Source organism: Hylaeus anthracinus, unplaced genomic scaffold (assembly GCF_026225885.1).
Source record: "Hylaeus anthracinus isolate JK02 unplaced genomic scaffold, UHH_iyHylAnth1.0_haploid 11989, whole genome shotgun sequence".
Lineage (NCBI taxonomy): Eukaryota > Metazoa > Arthropoda > Insecta > Hymenoptera > Colletidae > Hylaeus > Hylaeus anthracinus.
The window spans coordinates 16,058,699-16,081,896 of record NW_026534337.1 but is presented as its reverse complement, the minus strand read 5'-3'; the positions used below and the strand labels follow the sequence as shown (position 1 = coordinate 16,081,896).

Sequence of the window (23,198 nt, the reverse complement as noted above, 5' to 3'; positions counted from 1 at the left end):
AAGGTTCCGTTGAAAAAAAATTGATTCGTTTTTTAACTGTATCAAATAACTGTCGTAAAAACATTTTGTTGATACTTTCATCCAGAGATGGGCAAAACCCTAGTTTGCCGATATATTTGTCTCATTTCCTTCTTTGGAAAATTTTTAAATGAGGAAACGAGACACACATATCAGCAAACTTCAGATTTATTCGAAGCCTAGGGTTTTGCTCATCACTGCTTTCATCCCCTCTTGAAATCTGTATCTATTTCTGCTTTAAACGAAACATTCCGTGCAATTAAAATTTGAAGCTTAGTCTCTGGGTATATTCCCTCTTCAACGAACGTCGAATAACCTAATTTGTAGATATTAATAATCGCGTAGAAGCTTAAAATCGTGCAAAATGGCAGCTAAGCGCGATACGCGTGTCTCTTGTAAAATATAAAATCGTCGCACCGCCTAGTTACAAGGTGATGCGCTTAATTGCCACTTCGATTCCCTGCTTCGACACGGTCAACTGACAGAAAGGAAGCCGACTTTTCTTTGTTACGGTTAGTTTCGAACAAGCGCGTCTCTGAAATAATGGTAATGTAACAGAATACATACATACATACATGCACACACACGCACACACATACATACATACACGCAGACACACAAGTATATACATATAGACACGCATACATAGAGTGGTTCGTTCACTCCGTATGCAGATATAATATAAACAATTAAATAATATAAATCTTTGATGCGATTACGTAGATGTGTCACGGCCGCAATCGCGGCTGTTATGTTTACCCGGCGTGAAAAGACGGTAGTCGCGCGTCTTCGTTTAGTAGTCGTCGATTGATCGGAATTTGTTCCATCGTTTCCGCTATTTATTGTTATTTCTCGGTCTAAAAAGGCAGTGTCTGTTTTAATGTTAACGCGCAAAAATAAAGATTTGCGTCTCTGCGTTTTTACGAATAAGTTGTTGCGGGAGAGACGAAAATCGAGACATCCGCGTACTTTACGAAAATAGTAAATCGTCAATCGTCACAGGATCGGGGATACGCGTCCGATCGCGTCCAAAAGCTTAAAATTAAAACTTACATGATTAAAATGACCCCGATCTATCTAAACGCACTTTTGTCCAACGTATCGCTTGAGCGTATAGAAAACTCAGTGTCGGGGGATTTTTGGAACGTTTCGTCGCGAGCACTTCGGGCTCGCGAATCGTCGCACAGACACTGCCGGTTTCGAATAGTCGTTCAGTTTTGGAATACCCCGAATATGTTCATGTCAGACTTCCCGGCCACTTTGGACTCGACGCACTCACATCGTTGCACGTTTGAACACACACTTCACCGGTCGATGCACTTGAGAAATGTTTCATCGCGACTCGTAGATTCGGGGAACACTGTTCGAGTCGCGATATCGGTTGGGCAGTAACTCACGCCACGAACGCGTTTACGACTACGTGGTCGCGCCACCGATGTACCCATTGTTCAGTGTCTCCGACTTGTTCACGTACTCGATGGCTAACGGTATCGAGTCCTTTTTCTCGTTGCCGATATCGATAGTGTCCATGGACGGGAAGTCGACTCGTAGCGTCACCGTCTCTCTATTCTCGACGGCTGACAGGATTTCCGGGCTACCGTTCTCGTAGTCGGGACTGGCCAGCTTGGAGAAGTTCGGGCTATTCAGGAAGCTTTGCTTGTTCGCGTTCATCGCGCTGTTTCCTGACTTGTTGCTCATGGAGAGCTGGCTGAGGTTGCTCCGAGACCCGCTCCTCGCGTCTATGAAAGGCGAGCTCTTGACGGACTTCAGGCTGTCCTCCATGAACGGCATGTTCGGTGTATCTTTGCCAGAGACGATCGAATTTGCCGAAACTCCATCAAAGTCGTCGAATCCCGCCTTTAGCGGAACATGCGAGGAGTTTGTGTTGTGGCAATTCATCGTAGCCTTCGAGTTATCGCTGTAAGCGTCTATCCTGTAGCGAGACTCGAAGCTGTTCTTAATACTACTAGGATCGAAGCTGGCAAAGTCACCGAAATCTTGCCGTAAAGGAGAGTCCTCCTCGCCTTCCGCCTCCTCCTCTGGCAAATCTTGTAAGGTAGATAGTTCCAGGTGCCTGCAAAAACGAATCGAATCGAATCGATGCAACGAAACATAAGCTCTCGTATGCTAGGCGAACGTCAGAAATTTAGGTGTACTTACTGATCGGTCTGCGGGGAGGTGGATCTGTTTTGATTACGCGCTTCGATTCCCTCCGTGCTGTGGTAGAAACTAACACGTTGAAAGTTCTCGGAATCGATGTGTTTCAGAAGCGTCGTCGCGATATCCATGAACGTTGGTCTCTTGGTCGCTTTGTGCCTCCATGTGCGCTTCATCAACTCGTACAGCAGCTCGGGACAATTCTCCGGCCGCTCCATAACTCCTCCTTCGATCACATACCGCAGAACCTACGAAATGAATCACGAGTGGCAAGGTTAGAATTGTCTTGAAAAATACGCTGCTAGTCGTCGATCGAATTTATGCTTACCTGGTCGTTGGATAGTCCCTGATAAGGTTGCAACGCGAAGGTCACCATTTCCCACAACACCACCCCGTAACTCCATACGTCGGAATAGCTGCTGAACACGCCATCCTTCAAGCTTTCCGGTGCCATCCATCTGACTGGTAGAAGTCCCTTGCTGCCCTTCCGATAGTAATCCCTCTCGTATACGTCCCTTGTCATTCCGAAATCTCCCACCTTCACGGTGAGATCCTCGGCGACCATGCAGTTCCGGGCAGCCAAGTCTCTGTGGACGAACTTCTTCGTGGCGAGGTAGGCCATGCCGTCAGCTATCTCGATCGCCATCTGGAGTATTCTCTCCAATTTCGGTGGTGTGTGGTTGATGCTGTCCTCGAAAGTTTCCGGCCGGTGACTTTTCAGGTATCTCTTTAAGTCACCGTTTATCATCAATTCCATGATAACCAGCGTCGGTTGATCGCGTGTCACCACGCCCAACAATTTCACTACGTGATGGGCGTCGAAACCCCTGCAAGAAACAAGATCAATGGTTTATTCGTGTTTTTGTTTTTTTTTTTAAATAAAAGTTGTAATTACACTTTCAAATGAAAACTTACTTCATCACCGACGCTTCGTTGAGAAACTCGATACGCTCCCGTTCGGTAGCGTCTTTGTTGACCGTTTTGACGGCGCACTGCACCTTTTGCTTGCCTTTCACGATGTCAAGGGCTATACCTTCGTACACCATTCCGAACGAACCGTTGCCCAAAGGTTTGAGTATCGTGATCTTCTCTCTGGGCACCTCCCATTCGTCGGGGACGTATGTCGCGCTCGCATAGTCCGGGTTCACCGTCGCTATGAGCGTCGAGTTTGTGTCGTTTCTCATGTACTTCTGTTTCAGTACATGATACGTCGTCAAACAGAGAATGGCGAAGATCACGCAGAACACCAACCAGAAGATCACCCAGAAGGTGCCGAATGTGTTGTGTTCCTCGATGTAAAAGTACTTGACTTCCGTGAACGCACCATTCCCTGCCAAACTCGTCGCTCTTACTTTCACCGAGTAATTTCCAGCTTGGAGACCCTTTAGGATGTACGATTTCCCCGCTTGCGTGAAGTCTCGCCTCGTGATGCAGATCACCGTCGGTTTGTACTAGATCAGAGAAAACCGTTAAAAAAGGAATTCGACGACGGAAAGAAGTAAACGCGATTCTACTCACATTTTGAATGTCTACCCTCTTGTACTCGATGTGATAGGTCACTATCAAGCCGTTGGGTTGCGGCGGTTCTTCCCACTGAAGAGTGACCATCGTCGTCAGGCTGTTATTTTCTCGAGATGTACTCATCTCGAACGTGTTCGAAGGAATGTTGTCGGCCGTGTCCAACGGCAACGTGCGGTACGTTCTCATGCTCTTGGTGGAGCATTTCTTGTACGTGTCGTTCTCCTGTGCCCTGCACGCTTGCACTTCGATGTTGTAGATGGCGAAGTGTCGGAGACTTTTCATCGCGAACGACAAGTTCGTACTTGGCACGAGTCGCTCGAACACCACGTACGTGTCATTCTCCATTTTGTCCGCAATAGGCTACGCATTCGAAAAGAATCGAATCAACCGATGAAAGAAGTTCAGGCAAACCAATGGGAATTAGCCGAATTTTAGGTGACCTTACCTGTTCGCGATCCAAGGCCTTCGTTCTACGACTGGAGGGGACGAAAGACAGGTCACCGACGTCGCGTTTCGTTCTCAGCTTACGCTTGACGTACACCTGATTGTGCAAAGCATCCTCGAAGGCGATCGAGCTCGAGGCTTCCTTTTCGCGAAGCGACTGATCGTTTTCACGATCCGTGCAATCGCAGGTTCCAGCCTTCGCCATGCTTTGCTTCTTTTCCTCCTCCAGTCGTTCCTCTTCCTCCTCCATCCGAATCCTGTCCTCTTCCTCGATCGAGATCGCTTTTTTGTCCGTTAGAAGCATTGCTAAAAAAATTCACGGCAGTTCGACGTTTCGCTCGCAAATAAATCTCTACGTTCCAGGTACGAAAAATAGTGCTAACTATCACTTACGTTCCTCGCAATAGTTTCTCTGATCGATGAAGTTCGGGTCATCAGGCTCCCATCGACCGAAGATACGATAGTGGGTTAGGTTTCCGTTCTTGTTCAGAGGCGGTGACCAGGACATGCTGAGCTCGTCGCTCAAGGAGGTCCAAATTCTTAAGAATCTGGGTGGCTCCGGTGCCTCTGGCATCGTTCTGAAGTACGTCAGGTTGCTCTGGGCCCCGGATCTTTCAGTAGCGATCGTGTAGGTTTTTACGTAATACGCGTACTGCGTGTACGGCTTCAGCTGGGACAGGTAGTGCGTGTGGACTCTCTTTTCCTCTTGGCCAGGAAATTTCGAGCTTTCCATCAAGCTGGCGTTCATATTCGCCGCTACGTCGTCTACCTTCCAGCCGTCGCCGCCGCACGCATCCCTACCGTCGTACATCGTCACGTTTCCGTTCGGTGCCTCGATGAAGTACACCACGTAGCCCAGAAGCGACCTGGCGTCGTGATGAACGAACGGTTCCCACTCGATCACCGCACCCCACGGCGACTTGGTGCCGACTCTGGTCCTCAACTCGGTCACGTTGCACGCCACCTTGTCGCCGTTGCTGTTCGATGCCACTTCGTAGTTGGTGAACGGTCTCAAGCCTGCCTTTTCCCGCAACGTCTCGATCTTGTACAGGCACAATTTGGGATTCAGATGGAAGAACACCTTGCCTGGTTCGCCTTTCGACATGATCTTTATGTCGCGATGCCAGCTCCAGTCCCACAGCTCCTGGAGATTCTGGTTGTCCATCACGACCAGCGAGTATTTCGAGTTATCGATGTCGTTGCCGTGTATTATCCGTAAATTTTTCAAGAAGTTGAGCGATATCAGTGGGAAACTTCGCACAATCTTCAGGTAGCCGTCTATTTCCTCTATCGTGCTGAGACTGTCCTCCAGTTCCTTCACGATGTTTTGGCCTCCGCGGATCTGGATCTCGAGGCTGCCGGTTATGTGGGTGCAGCCGCGGAGTTTTTGCGCCGAAGCCATGCTGTCCACGTTCGACCCGGCGCACTCCTTCTGACAGGGACCGTCGCACTTTTTGCACGACGGCTTCCCGTTTATCTCCTCGTCCACGAAACCTGGAGGACACTCCATCACGCAGCTACCATTGAACGGCTTGTACGGGTAATTTCTCACGTTGTACGCTTCCCGCGGCTTCTCCATTCGATAACACCTGTCCTCGTCGATGCACCGGTGGCTCATGAACTCCAGCAAGCCGTTCGGACATTTCGGCTTGCATTCGTTATCGGCGGTTATCATATCCTTGCACACCATGCAGTCGCGCATGGTCGGACCGGTGCACGTACCGAGACACGATGGGTGACAACAATTCCCACTCCCGTCGCAGGCGTTGTTCTCGCATTTCGGGTCGCAAACTGAAATGGAAAAATCTCGTTATGCTAGCGAAAAACATTTTCCTCGAAAATCACAACTGTTTCGTTCCAGCATCGGTATAATTTTCTACTTATTCATAAATGTATCGTAATCGTATATACTTTTTATTATGGGGCAGAGAATATTTGGCTATTCGAACAGAGAGAAGTTCGACGAGAAGGCCCAGCCGTAGCATCGGCTACGCTAGCAAGAAATCCTGTCACGTTCTTCGTTCGGACACGTGGCGACGTGCGAGCTTCCCCTGTACGTTTTGCGAAGGGGAACGTTTCTCGATAATGAAACAGTTACGACTTTTACGACTAGTAAGAAAGAAAATGGAACCGATGTACTCCCTCGCTGCAAATGGCTCGTTTTACTTTTCACTTTATTTACGCGATCATTTTTAATAAAGAGACAAACGGTATACGATTAATCGATTCGAAGGACATCGTAAAACGTTGCGATGATGTTATAGAAATTTTAGTTAACGGACGGTATCATTGATCGACTCGCTTGTAATGTAATTTGTTGACAAAAAATATATGTAATTCGTGACACGTTTCATACCACCGTGCGGTACAGGCGCAATACAACGGTGTGGCGCCCACGAGTGAACGTCGACGCCTACGGTGGTCGACGTCACGCGTCGCCAGTTTTTCGCCCCTTCTCCGAACGAAACGAATCGGGACGGACAGTCTCCATTTTGCGTAAGGCCAACGAATAATCGGATCATTTCAGAAGGAAGGAAAGAAACGAACGACATCGTGTCGCTGACAAATGAGTCGCTCACGCTTCGGAACCCACGCTCGCCCAAACATAACCGCTAGAAACACGAGTCCCTTTATCTGTTCGTTTACGGCCGATGAAGAGGAGTCGACCGAGAATCGTCTTCGCGAGCCTCGACGTCAGACATGAATAAAATTTTATCTATCGTTAAAGTAGTTGTTAAGATTAAACCGACAGCGTTTGCGAAAGTGCATAGTTTAATAAATTGACCCTTCGACAGAATTGACGTTGCAAAGATTATTTTTATTCATGTGTGACTCGAATACATATTTTATTCGCGATCGAACGACAGGACTTTTAATTTTATCGTTTCGACCGCGTCGAACTTCTCTCTCATCATTGAGATTTCGCGGGAAAGTCGAGCACCTAGGACGATAGGCGTTTCAGCAGTTTCATCGGCAATCGATGATCGCGGCGCGTTTGCGTACACAGAGAGTCGTTGAACTCGTACCGGTGATGCCGCCTCCAAAACTCGAAATCCTGTTTGCTTCGCGTTCTCGCACAGCGGTATCGTGCGCGTTCGCTGAATTTCGCATTGTGATATATGCGCGTCCTTGTTTTGCATATGTGCCGCATATAATTACCGTTATTTTTTGCGAAAATGCGTCAGCTACGAGCCCGTGCAACGCGGTGACCCTCGGTACTTTAACTAATTAACAGGAAGCCGGATACAAAATTTGAAAGGGAGTCGGGCATGAAATTGTGAAACTCGGCGAACCGTATACAGAGTGCGATCATTTTTCTCCTATTTAGTTTCGTTGTAACTTCAACAATTTCGAAGGCGTCTCAAAGGTTCCTTTTTTAGTTTCAAGCCGAGGTTTCGACAAGTTGAACGATATCGTGGATCGTTTGCTTAAAATCGAAAGAACCGTAGCGGAAAACAAATGGAAGAAGATCGTCGCACCCTGTAGCTTGACGAGTAATGGTAGTTACGCGGACGCAAAATAACCGAGAGAATGTTTCCGTTCGCTTATACTTAGGAACGAAGGTATTACTTTGTTGGCAGTGTTGTTGGTTCCAGCACAATGTCTCGCCTGGCTTTGTCACACTTCGCGGACAGTTTTTCTCGCACACCGGGCACCCGTTCTTTGGATTATTTCCCTGTAAACAGAAAGGCGTAGAAAATGAATGACAAAGCGACTAAATAATACGTTTCGGTGTCTCGTAGGCGTTGCGAATAAATATTGTATTTGGTTTCTTCGATGTAATTATTTATTCTCACGTGTAAACTTTCGAATCTATACATATAAATAAAATTGAATTGTTTGTCTGTGATTTCGTCATTAAAATTTACATTTAAGAAAAACCTATCTCTGCATTACATCCAGTTAAATGCGTTCAGCTGTTACGAACTTACTTATATAAACACTACAATAATCATTGTACGTACGCGAGTGAACGATACAATCACGAACGTGATATAGAAAAGGAATAATATTCCATGCGGGTGAAACCAGGGGGCGCAGCTAGTAATAAATAATTACTGAAATAAAAATTCGTTGAAATAACGCCCAACCCTGTTAAGAACATCGAACAGCGAGCTAGCTAGAGTCGGCGAGAGTCACTTTCATGGAGCGAGGCGTTAAAATTCGCCGACCATGTACGTCGGAGAAGCCACGCGGGGTGGCACTTGTTTAATCAGAAACGAGAGCGGTTTTCATCTCGTCATTAACCACGCACGAAACGAAAGAATTCCTCGACTCCTGAGAAAAAGTATAGAGACCGTGGTCGGATCGATAAGTCTGGCGCCTACTAGTATTTATTTTTATCGTCGTGGAGCTATTTCTCCACCTTACCAAATTTTCATTTCCATACGCCTAGGGAAGCTGAACGTAAAACTCTTGTCCTAGCTCAGACTTCGGTGCTTATTTTCTCGAAATCTTCTGATGCAACGCGAAGGCATTTGTTAAGTACGGTAAGTTTATTACGTAGATTGCGGAACGATAACCAGGGAGAGGCGAGGAATCGGAATTCGTGACTGGTACATCAAACTTTCGCCACGTAAACGCGGCATAAGATCGAGGTCAGAAGTCGATCGAAAATAGGGGATGCTGACCTGGGGGGTAGGTGGTGGTCACCAACTGTTAAACAATGAGGAGCGCGTGTAACGGGTCAGTTTAGATCTTAATTTTCGATTGTATAACCACGCGACGAAAGTCTACCTGTGACCTGTGATTCGAGCTGAGTTCTTGCAAAGCAACGGCACGACTATAAGATTTTTTGGAGAGGAATAGTTGCAAACTGAATCGCGGAAACTCGCTTCACGTTCTCTCTTCCGAATTACGCAAAGTCGAAAAGCCTCGAACCACGAACTTTCCTTCGCGTCGGTCGGCCGGATGCTAATTAACCCTCTGACCTGGTCACGTTTCATCGATCACTACCACGACCTGGCCTTGCGACGATGCGATCGTTCTTTCGTCCCAAAACGTTACAAACGAGATACGTAGTCCACGTTCGTCCGAAAGTCTATTCATCTCCACGATTTTCTGAATACGGAGAGATCGCAAACTCGAAACAAAGTTGCGAATTCTGGCCAGAGGTTCGGGTTTAATGCAGAAACGTGGTCGGATGGGCGTCACGCTCGTGCGGATAAATGGATCCTCGCGTCGTGAAAGGTACTCTTACCAACCATTGAGCAATCGGTCTCGAATCAGGACAGGGAAAAGGTTAGCGGCGGATCGCGTCGACGACTAGAAGGGATGGTCACTCCGCAACAAGTGCCGCATCGTCGGTTCGCAAAAAAGTTCCGTCGACAAAGTTGCAAATGGCGCGTGAACGAAAGCTCTCGAGGGTTTCACTTCTGCGACGAATTCGTTCCGTTTCCTTGAAACGACGGTACGCGCGAAAATGACCCGATCCACCTTTTCGCGGACACGACGACGATATTATTACCCCGTTACCAAGAGGACAGACGGTCTACGCCAGAAATAGTCCGGTCAAGGGACCGCTGCCAGGACGCGAGTCTCGGATTTATGCTGGAACTGGGCGATATTATTGCTTCCGACTAAGTAAAATCGTCGTCGGGGATCGTCGAGCCGGAAGCATTTGCTCGTGGAGCGCGGCGATCGTCTGGAGCTCGTCCCGCGACGTTCGACGAAACCTAGTCGCGATAGTCTACGTCGAGAGCGTATTCTTGGACAAAGAACTCTGGCAGAAAATAGCGCGTGCTTGCTCGAAACTCCGCCGACGGAGTTTCCCGAAACACAAAGCGAGCGAGACGACACTAGCGAATGAATTCCAGCGGCGTCGACACTCGTCGCAACGCGTCTGGACCGCCGACTGAGCGCAGAAACGGTCAAAATTTTTACCTAGATACATATTTCGAATAATAACAATCAGAACAGGATGTTGCGGAGATTATATTTCATTTTGAAGTTCGAATTCTGATTTTTATTCCACGAGGTAGGCCGCGAGCACCGTCGAGTAACAAGTGGTAATTTGCCTGGATCCATCTCCATCTTCACTATTTATTTGTTATTGGATATTTGTATCCAGATAAAAAAAAGCAACCGTGTCTAGCTGACCGATGAGGCCGATGCCAGCCAACAGGCTGCGGTTCATTGCTCCTGGCTGGAATAATGGTCCCGGACAGGATAGAGAATTTCTGCCAAGACGGTGTCTCGACTTGGCTCGTACCAGAAGGCGCCGCTATTAGCCGCTATTGCGATTTCTTGCTACGAGGGGGACAGAGTCAACCTATGCCAAGGAAACCGACCATTTAAGTTCTACTTCATGGCCACGATTCTACCGTCATTATTGTAGAAATGTCGTTTTACAAATATGTACGTCCTAGCGATTGCTACGGGGAAGGAAACGAATTGGCGATATACTTCGTTAAACGATATCGTTTCGTTTGCGGGACGACTCCTCCAGCCGAACTGGTTATCAATCTTCTCCCGAATCCGATACCATAAAGCGAGGTTACTTTGCTACGCGATGCCCGGACCACTCGTGGATCCGATCCATTACATTTTTCGGCTCGGCTTTGTACTACAGTCCGTTCAACGAGACGAGTCACTAAGTAAAAACAAACAATTCCTTCGCTTTTCACGTGATCGGTTTCGCGACTACGTTCATTGGCTTTCGCATGTTACAACTCAAGTTATGATGGTCCCTTGCCGAGGGTTCTTGCAGGAAAGGTCCGGCAGAAACCTAAATGATTTTCAAATGTGTACTTTATGATTCCAGGTACTCTTCACTGGTAAATATGGTCACAGGGTAAGATGGAAACATGTTAAAAAATGGTTAGATTTTTGCGGAAATGCGGAATCCGTAAGTCGGCTCTGCACTGCTCGCGTGCTTGTGTTTATACTTGGTGTGGCTCGTCTCGTTGAATAGAGTACACGAGCATTATTCTTTCTTCGATGATGCACGTATAGAAATATATTCTTTAAAAAAATGTATTATCCGTTGACTTACCGTGATGACGTGTTCACCTCTGCCAGCCTTGGCTATCAAGTCCCAGTCGATCGTGTCCACGTAACAGAGCGCAGGATTCATCTCGAAGCGAACGGAGCCTCGCTGAATCGTGGTGAGACTGTGAAGCCCGATTTCCTGTAGGTTCATCACCTCGAACGCGACCAAAGCATAGTTAATGAAAAGAGAATGACCGCGAATCACCGTCAGGTTGGGGAACAGGCGACCGATGCTGCGCAGACCGTCTACCCTGTAATGCAAACCAGAAAGGAAGAATGAAGACGGCTGCCTATGGAGAAATCCTGGATCTCGGACCGTGTTTTACAAGGCTGTAAAAAACGGGCGGGAAGGAAGCGAAAAGTACAAGGAAGGAAAAAAATAAAGGAACTGGCGAGATAATAATGACGTACAACCGACAGGAAGTTTAGCGACCCTCGACGAGAGGAAGAGAGGTAATCGTCGAAACTGACACGCGTGGTCGTTTGTACTTTTGAACGTGACCGGTCTGCCGTTGGTCTTGTCCGTTTGTTCGCGTGCGAATGATATATTGTTCAAGCATCGACGGACTTACCTGTATAAAAGTAGGTAGCCGGTGATCTCCCTCAGCTCCGGAAAAGAAATGTTGGCGTACTCCCATGGTTCCGCATTGTCGATTAAGAGAATTTGTACGAAGCCTTCGACTATCCGGCATCCTTTTAGTTTCGAGAAGTTTCGCACTCCGTTTCGTATGTCTATACTTTGGCATACTGAAACAGAAATCGTATTCTTCAGCGAACCACCTGGAAGGTATACCTGGCTCAAAGTATAAAAATAAATTCTGGGAGATCAGCGAGAAATGTATTTTATTAGTTAATCGAACTACAATTTTCGTGTATCATCAAAATAATAACGGTAAGGAAATAATGTCTGTGCGTTATTAATTAGCTACAGTAGAAGTTGAATTCGTGGCGAAACCGACCATTACGGTAGAAAGTGCACTGCGGCGAGTAACATGTTTTAAAAATATCGCGAAGCCGTAACAGCAAACAGAGGATTGCTTGGCCAACAATTCGTTCGAACACGGTGAAAATAATAACCGATCGAATACTGGCTGAACGGCAAGAGCCCGCGGCTCTCGTCGACTACAATCGCACACCGATTACGGTTCGTTAGCGCTCGACCACGGGGAAACGAAACACGCTATCCAGAGGCAAGGTCGAGCAACCTTGTCTTAACCTGACTAGATCGTTGATATCCGCTGCCCATCTCGTCCCCTTCTCAGCAAATCGGACCGACTCGATCGTACGAGTAGCTAAAGACCAAGTTACCGCGAAAGATTCGCTTCTTTTAATGAACGAGACTCTCGCGCATCAGTGAGTTCAACGTAGGCCAGGGAAATTGTACGGCAACCGTTTGCGTACGAGAGTTGTTTTCGCGAAACACGGTTGAAAAATGCCAAGGAGCGCGATCGCGCCCCGACGATTACATGTCGAAAAAAAACTGAAGAGAAAATTGAAATTGTGAGCGCGCCGTCAGATACGTGTATCGACAAAATGCGTTGGGTTTTTTCGACGCGAAATCTGAAGAGCGCGAAAGCGTGGTACGCAAACGGTTAAAGCGTCGGAGAACGGGGCGCTTTCCGTTCACGTGCAGACGACAGATTTGCTACAGTGTCGACATTGTCACTGGAACATCCTAGTAGTCAAGTGCTGACACAGCACATTCGATTGTAACGGACCGCGCTAAAAATACGTCGCGACGCTGGCATTGGAATAAACACGATGGGGCGCGAGTTGATCTAAGCACGCGGTCACCTCGCGTCGCGTCGCGTCGCGTCGCGTCGCTCCATTTCGAGACTAGACTTCGCTCTATTCGTCCCCCGCTACTACACGTTTAGATCGTCGATGGCTTTTAACCTACGATTAATCACGCGCGAGTATTCTCGCTGCCTACTCGCGCGTCTCTCCGGTAAACAAAGCACCACGCATAGAACAGACGGCTATCGTAAATAGATTCAAGGAGGACTGGGATCAATTGTGACACTGAACTATCGTAAATCAGAGTTACCTCGCAAAAGTTTCGCAAAGTATGCATTTCAAATTTTACACTCGAAACATTGGACGAAGAAGGGAATATATGAGTCCTCGAGAGATTGGTTTTACTCTTTACCAACGCAAACGAAGGATCGACGCTCGCAATGGAACCCACATCGAATGTCGCGTGGCGAATCTCTGTATGCACCGTACGCTGTAAAGAGCGAGACGAAGTCGAAGCACGGACGACCACTTTAAAAACCAAGTGCAACCAGGATTGACAGAAGACGCCCATTTTCCTTGAATATCTTGGGAGAAAATTGAATCGGACAACCATAGTGTACGACGTCACCGCCGCCTACATGGACGCCCACTTGGGCAGTTTTTGTTGTCGCGCAATTTTTCGCGACACGCGTACAATGGTCCCCGGCGTATAATGTTCTGGCAGACGGTCGTTTAAACGAGCCGATGCCGTTCTATACTCCGAAAACAATGTCATTTTCCCGACTGCTAGCGAATATAACGGAAGGGATGTACCGTTGTGGGATTACGTTTGACTTCCTCAGGTTTCTTAATTTCCCTATGATTCGCGATACGGTTGGAAGTTCAGCCTGGAGTGTGTTGTATCTTATTCGGTGCGTTTTCACATCGAACTTCACGTATAGATAACTTCGAATAGCTCCGCTCTTTTCTCTACAAATTTCGATCCACATTCTCTTTGGACGGATGGAAACGGGTTGGCTCGGATCGAGGATGGTGGTAACTTGAATTACCAGCGGTCGAGCAAGCTTGGTTGCTTGGCTCGAGGAATCACGCAACGTTAATTGCGATTCGTGCTAGGATTACGCCGCGTTCGCACAAATTGCCTCGCGTGGCGTCGCGCTACTTCGTCGCGACGCACTGGCCCGGCGCATTCCATTCGTTGCGACCGCGTTCAAGTCTATAGGTGGAGAAGGATTTCTGTAACCACGCGTCGAGTGATACGGTTATTTCGTTACGAAAATATCCATTTCGGTAATAAATTGCAACTGCTTCGACAAATACTTGGTTGACAAAGTTCGCTTTCCGAACGCATTATCGCATTCCGATCTGCAACACTGTAAATTTCCTCTTGATTGGACACAGGCGGTGACCATTCAAACGGGTACCTAATCGACCGGTCTACGTTGAAGCGATGTCGGTTCTACGCCAATACAGTGAAATCGAAAGAGAAACTTTGACGTACTTCGAACTAAACATCGAGTTCTGCTCGCGATTGCGCGTACTTTTAGTATATGGTCCTTTGTCGAGCGTCGATAAGAATTTTTCCGTAACGTCCAGAGTATCTTAATCCAGGGTGGCTGGACTAAGTGAGCGTAATTCGGTATGACTGTCTTCGGTTGCGTTATCGTTACGTGATCCGCCGCGACAGGCATCGATAACCAACGCGTAATCTAAAATTCCTACCGCATCTCGAATTTCCGAAAACGTACTCGCGATCGAGTACATTCGCCAAAGGGCAATTCCTTCATCACTCGATTAGGAAAAAACATACGTTCCCGCCAACTCGAACGGTATCCATTGCCGGCCACGCAAAGAAAAATTGTTGTCTGCGCGTTGGCGCGGGTTCCACGTTGATCGACGGGTCGCGATTAGCAATCGGATACGCAAATGGACTGTCAGAATTATTCGAGGTCGAAGGTTATTTGATCGCGACCGGTGTAATTACGGGTCAACAGTCGGCAGGTCGCTAGAAGCATGATCGAGCGTACGAGACGTTTTCCACGACGATGGTAAATTACGCAGTCTTCCTCGATATTTTCTTGTCCTTTTATTCCATAAAGTTTAATGAGCTTCGACTCTGTGACGTCAGATTTGAATCGCTTCAAGCGACTCGACGGGCAGGCTTGACTAGTCTCGAGAGCGTCGATTGATCCTGTATCCTCGATAAGACTTGAAAGTCTTTGTTGATCTTGAAAGTCATGATCGACGTTCGAGTCCTTGGAATAAATTATGTTCTATTTACAAATCTCTAGAATACCGATACATCGTCGAAGCTAAGCATTTTTCGGTAAGAAAAAAAAAAAAAAAATGTATACGTTTAAAAATTTATTACAGTTGAAACGGATCTTGAGATCATGGCCGACTTTATTACCAAGTTTGGAGAAATTTGTATAACGACCAATAACGGAGCTCGCGCTAAAATTGCCAACGACATCGGCATGTAATTATACCTCACAAAATTAACCGAGATGAGATACGCGCGTACAATCGGATAGTTCTCGAACTCTGAGCGTCGAAGTCGTCGCGAGGTGCGCGGCTTGTAAAGTACGTTACACGGGGACCGGTATAGGCCATCCGAGTGCCTCGGCCTTTGGGTGAATGGCTAATAACCTTGAAGAGAGCGTCTGGAATGCGGTGTCAGTTGCAACTTTTTCAACTGGTTCCGATCCCCCCAACCGGTCAACGTGATCGGGTTGCTGTAAATCGGTTGCACTTAGAACTCGTCTTACGAACCGAATGGACTCTCGCCGGCTGCGCGTGTCCGAGTTGCTTTACACCTGCCAGTAACGCCGACCGTAGAACCGAGGGACTCGTATTAAGGAGAACGTAATTTCTCCTCGCTGTTCTGCCTCGTCGCGACTCGTCGATCGCGAGATCGCGCATCATACTTCGCTGACCCGAGTTGCTATTTTGATGCCTCACGTCGCTTCGCCTTAAAGCAATCGAGACCATCCCTTTCAAAATGTCCGATCAAGAGGTGAAACAACTCCTGCGGATCGTGCGACGTACCAGTGAACTCGAACGAGCTTACGGTCAAATTCGTTTCGGCGATGCATTCGATTAACACGTTTCCTCTCCGACTACAGCAATACTCGTCGGGTTGAAACCGAGGGTATCCCTACCTGTCTTTTGAACCCTGGCAGCCTCGAGCGAACCTCGGCATTATCTCTGACACGCAACTGCTGGTGTTCTTGGTGTTGCACTCGAATTTCAGTTCCTCGTCCACCGAATTGCGACGACTTGTAATCGTCAACAACACCTTCGAGGACAACATTGGCCTTCGAAGGAATCGAATCGCTGGAAACTCGTAATTCGAAAGGTACGCGACGCGGACCGACGATGAAAAATTCCTATCTCGAGACCGATGGAAGGGGTGGATAGACCGTCGATTGCCTTCCACCTACGCGACGATGCCGAAGTCGGATCGAAACAACCTCGTACGATTGCGTCTCGTTTGGTCTCTGCAGATTCTTACGGGGACCAAATATCGATTAAATTTCAAGAATGGACTTGCGATCAGGAGCGAAAAAAAAAAGACAAATCTGAGGTTCTGGTGTATTGTGCGACGAGTGTCCCGGCAATTCGGCGGCGCATTTCTAATGCTCCTGCCGTCACCCATCGAGACGCCGGCTGTCGCGTCGCGCCGTTTCACTCGGAGCGACCAGTGGGCGCCGGTTAATCCTGCCAAGAGATTCCAGATTTGTCTGCAAGACCAATATCCTGATTATACATCCAACAGACGCGTGTTCGGGGGACCGCAAAATCCAGCCGCCAATATTCGCTACACAGCGTCCCTTGGACGGTTGGCCGCGATTTAGGTGAACTTGGTGTCGTTCTCCGTGTCGAGGTTGCTCGACTAGCCGGCTACGACGGCGGGAAACCGCGCGTCGTACGTTTATGGATAACAAATTGCCTTCCGCAGCGCGTCGATGCACACGAACGCGGTCGATAATTTATTCCGCATTTTTTTACTCATGGACACGAGGTACAATTTCTTGAACACGCGTCACGCGTTCACTGTTGCTGTAAGCCCAGATTCCGTGCGTTGCTCGAACACGGTTCGATTCGAATTCCACTTTTTGCCAGCGTTTCGCTCTGTTGCTTCGATCAACTGGAGTCGACGATAATGAAACTAACATATTATAAACGCGTACGAATTCAAACTTCCCGATTGTCAATTTCTCGTGAACCAAGTTAACGAAGTACATAGGTTCCCTAGAATTTATTGCTAGTCTGGTAAGTTAAAAAACAAAAAAATTATCCCGATAAGAAGAGCTATCGCTTGCGTCACCTCCTGTCTCTGGTGGCCATTCGGGCTAGAAATGGTCCCCCGTCCTCAACTTCCGAGCCGTTTGTTCTCGAACGTCCTTCCGAAATGAAGAGACTTTGTCTCCAATTGCTCGTCGGTTGCTTTTCGCTAGGATCGTTCGATGGTTCCAAAACCAGTTCCTACGGGGTACGATAATTCGATTGGGTTCGAAAGTAAACCGATTCCGGTCGTTTCGCGCGGAACGTGCATCCGGAGACGCCGCGCCGACTACGATGAATCAGCGGATATAGCCAGTCGAGCATTTTGGCTTGAGCTTGCTGCTTCCACTTCTGATTACTAAATAGCTAAGACGACTCGTTGCGTCGTAGAAAATGTTTGAATAGTTTCATTTCTTTCTATTTTTGCGCGACTACAAATATGAAAAACATCGAAAGGGGAGGCTCTGCATACCCGTTTAATGTATACATTTTGATTCGTTCCCAAAGATTTTCGTCTAAAAGACTATTCCAAGTTCGTAGTCCATTAACTCGCTGTTAATCGATACTATCAACGAAAAGCGTATTGATTTAAAATTCTTTCAAAACGATGGAATATTAGCCGTGGGTTAACGTCGCTCGCGAGAAACACGTCTTAAATTCGTTTCGAGTCGCATTCCAGAACGAGAATCTCACGTTTCGAGAGACTGCTACTAGTCCAGCCAGGGTCTCGTCAAGTGGATGATCGAGACAAGCCGCGAGAAGGTTGAACGCTTCGATGCATTCTTTCTCTCTTTCTTCGTCTCTTGTTTAGGCGTCCGTTGTTGTCCTTTGCTCGAGTCACGCCAACACAGTGATTGCATTCCTACAGATTTCCCGCGGTAATTTCGAGACTTTTAATCAATCAGACCCGACCTCGCGATCGATTGACATATTAAGCTCGCACGAATGAGCTGCGGTGCCGTTAATTGTTTACTACCAGCCCGTTCCGATTGCGGCCTCGGGCGCCGTTTAACTCGGCTAAACATCCACGAGGAATCTAAACAGGCCGCGACTTACTTTTTCGCTACGGTTTTACGGTTTCTTGTACGATGGTATCGCATTCTAGAAAACGAAGCCTCGTAGAAAAAGATGTGTTTACACGTCGTCCATTGTTCGAATAAAATTTTGTCCATCTCTGGCTGGTTATTCTCGTCGTTGGAAATTCCGTCAGCTTAGAACACGCGAGGTCCCCATACTTATTTCAGACATAGGACAGCCGAGACTTAAGCTTGCCGAGTTGAAATCACCGAGCATTAGGGCAGGAATGTATAATTAGCGTCGACAGGAGAGCGGCACTTGAGTACGCGTAAATAACCGAGGGTTAACGCGATTTCGAGCGACCATGTTTTGTGTTTCTCTATTTTTGAAGGTACTTAACGTCGCAAGAATTATAATCTCGGGGAATCCTCGAAACTAAAAACAACTTCCAACGCGTAGGTACGATACAAATGGATAATTTATTATTGGTACCGACGCCTTGTTGTAAACATTTGTAGAGCCTTGTAAAAAAGCGTGTTCGACGTCTCGGCGTTTTTAACATTTGAAATTCACCTACTCCAGCGACCGACGATTCCGTGAGAAATAAACCGTGAATCGCGATGAAATGCGCAGTCTAGAAAAATTCGCGCCCTAGGGGATAAAATCTCTTTTTTGATGTTCGGCGAACTTCTAGAGGCGCGACGATACTCTCAGGCAAACGAATCGAACAACTTCTCCGATACGATTACAGTTAATTGAACGTAATTAATTAACCGAACTTGTTCGGCAATTCTGGTCCGTGTGGAAATCGAACCAAACGAGGAACGGAATTCCCAGAATCGAGTAACGAGCCTCTCATCCTCAAAAGGACCGACGCGTTTCGAATCGATCCCTCGGTAGGTCGCGGTACTGTTTTCCAGACGAAGCAGAACGCATTTGGCATTATTAATTCTGCGGCGGGAATAGCGTGCGCAAAAACCCCGAAGAAAGGATAAGCTACCGTCGGTCGAGGGTTTACGTTTTACCGCGAAGGAAGTTATTTTTTTAAAAAGGTGTAGCTGGTAGAAATTGTCCGGGTTTAAACACGGCATGGAAGTTGAGAATCGCCGCGTTAATATCAAGAAGAAGCAGACAGAATTAATTTACCTTTTCCGTGAAAAGAAAAATGTCCATGTTGTCCGTGAGAAATTGATGTAAACGAGATCCTGCGAAATTTAATTATGAAAATGAAGGCCGGAGGAAACCCTGGGATTACGTGGAATCAATCTTGAGTCCGAATGTTTACGAAGCATGTGCTTCTACGCACTCACCCGGCGTGCTTCCTTCTCCACCAGGAAAATTAAATACTTCCTTTTAATTAAAACCTCAACTGTTTATCAAAGATCCTTGGCGGAAAGAAGTATTCTACGGAACGTCATCGTCTGGAGGGGTTCTTCTGGTGAAATATGTTTCCAATCGGAAAGCGCAACGCTCGCATGCGCGAAAAATCATGTTTAATGCGTGGCCACGTGTACACATCCTCGAGAGGCGAACAACCGTGAAATGCAAATCACTTGCGATTTGCATTTCGGGTCGGTCGATGAGTGTCTCGGAAATAACATCCTGTTTAACTAACTGACACGTTCGGGTTCCTTAAATGAACGGAATCGATTCGACGGATATCGACGTCCATCGAATGGCGAACGGGAAGTAACGACGTAAAACATTATCATCGGAAGAAAATTAACAAAACTTACCGCATCGTCTACTCGCAGATACGATGAAAGCAATGCTTTTCATTTACTCGTAAATATTGTCACGCTGGTCGCACGGACACTCGTGGAATTGAAGATCAAAGCTGCGTGTATTATGAAAAATTAACGTTGCGTAGTTTTTCCCATGCCTCCTAAACGAGGGACCATCGAGTAAGCTTACGAATACAGGGGTTTCCCGCAAAAGTTTGTGCGATGGACAAAGCGATGTTCGTTTCGGAGCGAGGATGAAACGAGCTTGCCCTCGGGACTCGATCTACCTTTTACGACCCGGCGACCCGTCTCTCGAGCGTTTTGCAGCTACAAGTAGCTTATACTGATTAAAGCTTTCGCACAAATACACGGAAATTTATGGGGAACCGGTCTGTGCCCTGCGGAAAAGCGGACTTTAATTCCCGCGGAACGAAACACTGAAACGATGCATCGGGCTGCCATGATACGCGTTTAATTTGGTTCGTTCTCTCTCGTTTTCTTCTATTTTCTTTTAATCGCAAAGAGAATTATTTGAATTTTCGCTCGACCTCTTTAATTGCAACGTCCGTGGCGTTTCCACTCCGGTTCGTTCCTCCCCTCTTGCAAAAACATAATAAACTCGATTCGCCGCGTAATGATATTAATGGGCCGCCGCCGCGTCGATGCTTGCTTATCAATTAGCGAACCATCACGCAGGTAGTCGGTCTTTGCGATCGATCAACGCCCAACGTGTCGGTTATTATTATTGCTATGAGATTTAACATCGCCAACATTGCTACAGTGTAAGTAATATATATTAGAATAAACCATTTGGATAGAAACGACGACAGAACTTTTAATCGGGTTTGGTTATCGATCAATTACTCGAGAAATATTAATCAATCGATACCTAATCTCGTTGCTCGCAGGCTACAAATGGTAGCGTGAGAACCCTTTTCACTCTGAGAAAATCTGTGAACCGTGATACTTGGACAGACTTAATAGATGACGAATAAAAACTCTGTATAGCTATTTATTCGAACCTATCGATCGAACAGCTTCTCGGATAAGTTTTTATTCGTTCGATGTAGCATTCAGATTGATGGTATTACGGTTACAATTTTATCTCATCTATTTTTTAAAATCATTATCTAGATTAGAATCTTGTCCGTTTCAGATCAAAACGACGTACTAATAACTATGTAGTTACGATCGTATGACGGAATGCGTACGTAATTTTTTGTTATAAAATCATTTTTCTATGCGTGATATTATAAGCAGCAAAGCATGTATGATATTCAATCTGATCTCCCGACGTCTTGGTAAACGAAAGGAAACATTTCGTCGAATTATCGTGAGAAAACAGCGAAAGACTTACCTCCGTCTTCTTTGGAAGAGTCACTAGTCGTACCGATCGGATGGTCAGCTAGGGTAGGGAACACGAGAACCGATAAAAACAATAGAGTCCAAAGTGTTGTCTGCTTCTGCATCGTCCAGTTTGACCATCTCTCGGTACACGAGTTCCACCTGCGCGTCTTCGAGGTGACGAAAATCGAGGTGAATATCGAGCTCTTTTGCTTGCTGCGAGCGAACGTTCTGGACAAAGGTAAAGGTAACGTCGCGGCGTTGTCACGGTCGCGGCGCACTCGTTGGTTTTCGGTATCCGCGACGATTCGATGGTCCAGCGGTTCGCTGCATCCGTGGAGGCGATCGCAGAGATCGCAGCGAGTGGTCCGACACGGGTGATTCGACGTCGACAACGGCGACGAGAGGAAATGGGACGGGTCGGTGTACTCGAGGGTGTCACGACCCGACGAACAATAACAGGTGGTCGTAGTGGTGGTAACGACGTCGTTGTTGCAGCCTGTGATAGCTGCGTCGAGGACCGCGGTACCAACCGTGACGATGGTGGTGGTCGCGGTGTCAATATTTGAACGATGGACGGAGGATGTCGCGCGAACCTCCGAAGGAGATGCGCCTAGCTTGTCCTCGGACGTTGCGCTGCCGAAACTGCGAGTGCACCGCGTCGACTTCATCTTTGCGTTTCTGGAGGGAACAAGAGGATGATGACCCGACAGCGTCGTCGGTGACGTTTGATTCCTGCTAACGGCCCCAGAAACACGCCGAGCTTTTACCGGGATCCCTGACGTTCCCTTCTACGATTATCCTTCGATCTAGTCAGACGGAAGCAAACTCTTCCAGATCTTTGGTTATATTCCTGGAACGCGAGGTCTACCGATTCCTTTGGAGTATTCGAATCGACCTTTCCACTAGCTACTTACGAAAATTGGAACGCCGCGATTCAGGTCTCGAGGTTCGAACTGTTCGGAGGTTAAGCGGAATATATTAGCATGTAACGTTGGAAATACAATAGCGATAGGTCGGTAGGTCAAACGACGCCAGCGTTTCGCTCGTGCGCGCACAAGTCCCTCGCGATCTCCGTCGTCTCGGAACCGACAGCGATCGATTCAACCGCGCTGAATATTAAATCCTCTCGCGCGTGCGATCCGAGAAATTCTTTTTGCTTCTTCGTTTTCTTTTTGTGACGATCATGCCACGTCGCACTGTATAATTTGCGCGTCTTCGTCTCTGCAATGTGGATCGTCGTCGTACTCCTTCGTTGTGCTCCTTCGTCTTCGATTCCCTTCGTCGTTTTTATTATTTCGTTTGTTATTTCTTCATCCGAGAATCGCGGTATAGTTAGTTCCTGGGCGTCTCGTTTTCTAGTCTGCGCCGTCCGAATTATTTAACGTCCTGCAATCAGAAAAACCGTGGTTGTGTGAGCGAGACAATTCGTATCGGATGGACGTAGCTCTCGTGTGAAAAAAAGGACAGAAACGACTTCAAAAATTGCACGCTGACATACCCTCTTAAGGGATCTTGAATATGTCCTAAGCTTGGCCTGCCGTCTACGGGTAATATTTACGAAGACCCGGAGGAAAGCTTTAGTATCGTCCAAGAATATCTGTGCTCATGTTTCGTCGCTGCGCGGCACCGAGAAACGACGCTTTTCATTACATGGAATGTCACATGGAGCTCTTCGAATCACCGACACGGTTTCCCTCTCGCCTCGCTATTCTCTACCCCTATTTGCGCATAATCGTTTCATCCGAAAAATTCTACGAGACTCGTACAATTTTAAACGAGTATTTGTTTCCAAAGCAGTGGAAACGCATCGACCGCTCTTGTAATCGACGCTTCGTCAATCCACGATCGAGTATCCTACTTTGATAGGTGTAACGCGTTGCGGTCCGGTTCGGTGCGCTCGAACGCGAGTCTTCGTTGAAAATTCGATGGCTACTTTTCGTACCACCCGTCGACTGG

General features: G+C 47.3%; 1 protein-coding gene across 1 annotated transcript; it reads right to left on the bottom strand.

Annotated features, from left to right (window-relative positions):
* Positions 1-112: 112 nt before the first annotated feature.
* On the bottom strand, positions 113-21,413 carry LOC128887464 (insulin-like receptor). The gene is made up of 11 exons (XM_054143355.1): positions 21,253-21,413; positions 11,703-11,877; positions 11,135-11,381; positions 7,711-7,816; positions 4,534-5,931; positions 4,142-4,446; positions 3,694-4,056; positions 3,091-3,626; positions 2,504-3,002; positions 2,179-2,423; positions 113-2,092 (listed from the first exon to the last, which is right to left on the bottom strand). The coding sequence occupies exons 1-11, from the start codon at positions 21,362-21,364 to the stop codon at positions 1,435-1,437; spliced, it is 4,644 nt and encodes a 1,547-aa protein (XP_053999330.1). The 5' UTR covers positions 21,365-21,413; the 3' UTR covers positions 113-1,434.
* Positions 21,414-23,198: the final 1,785 nt, after the last annotated feature.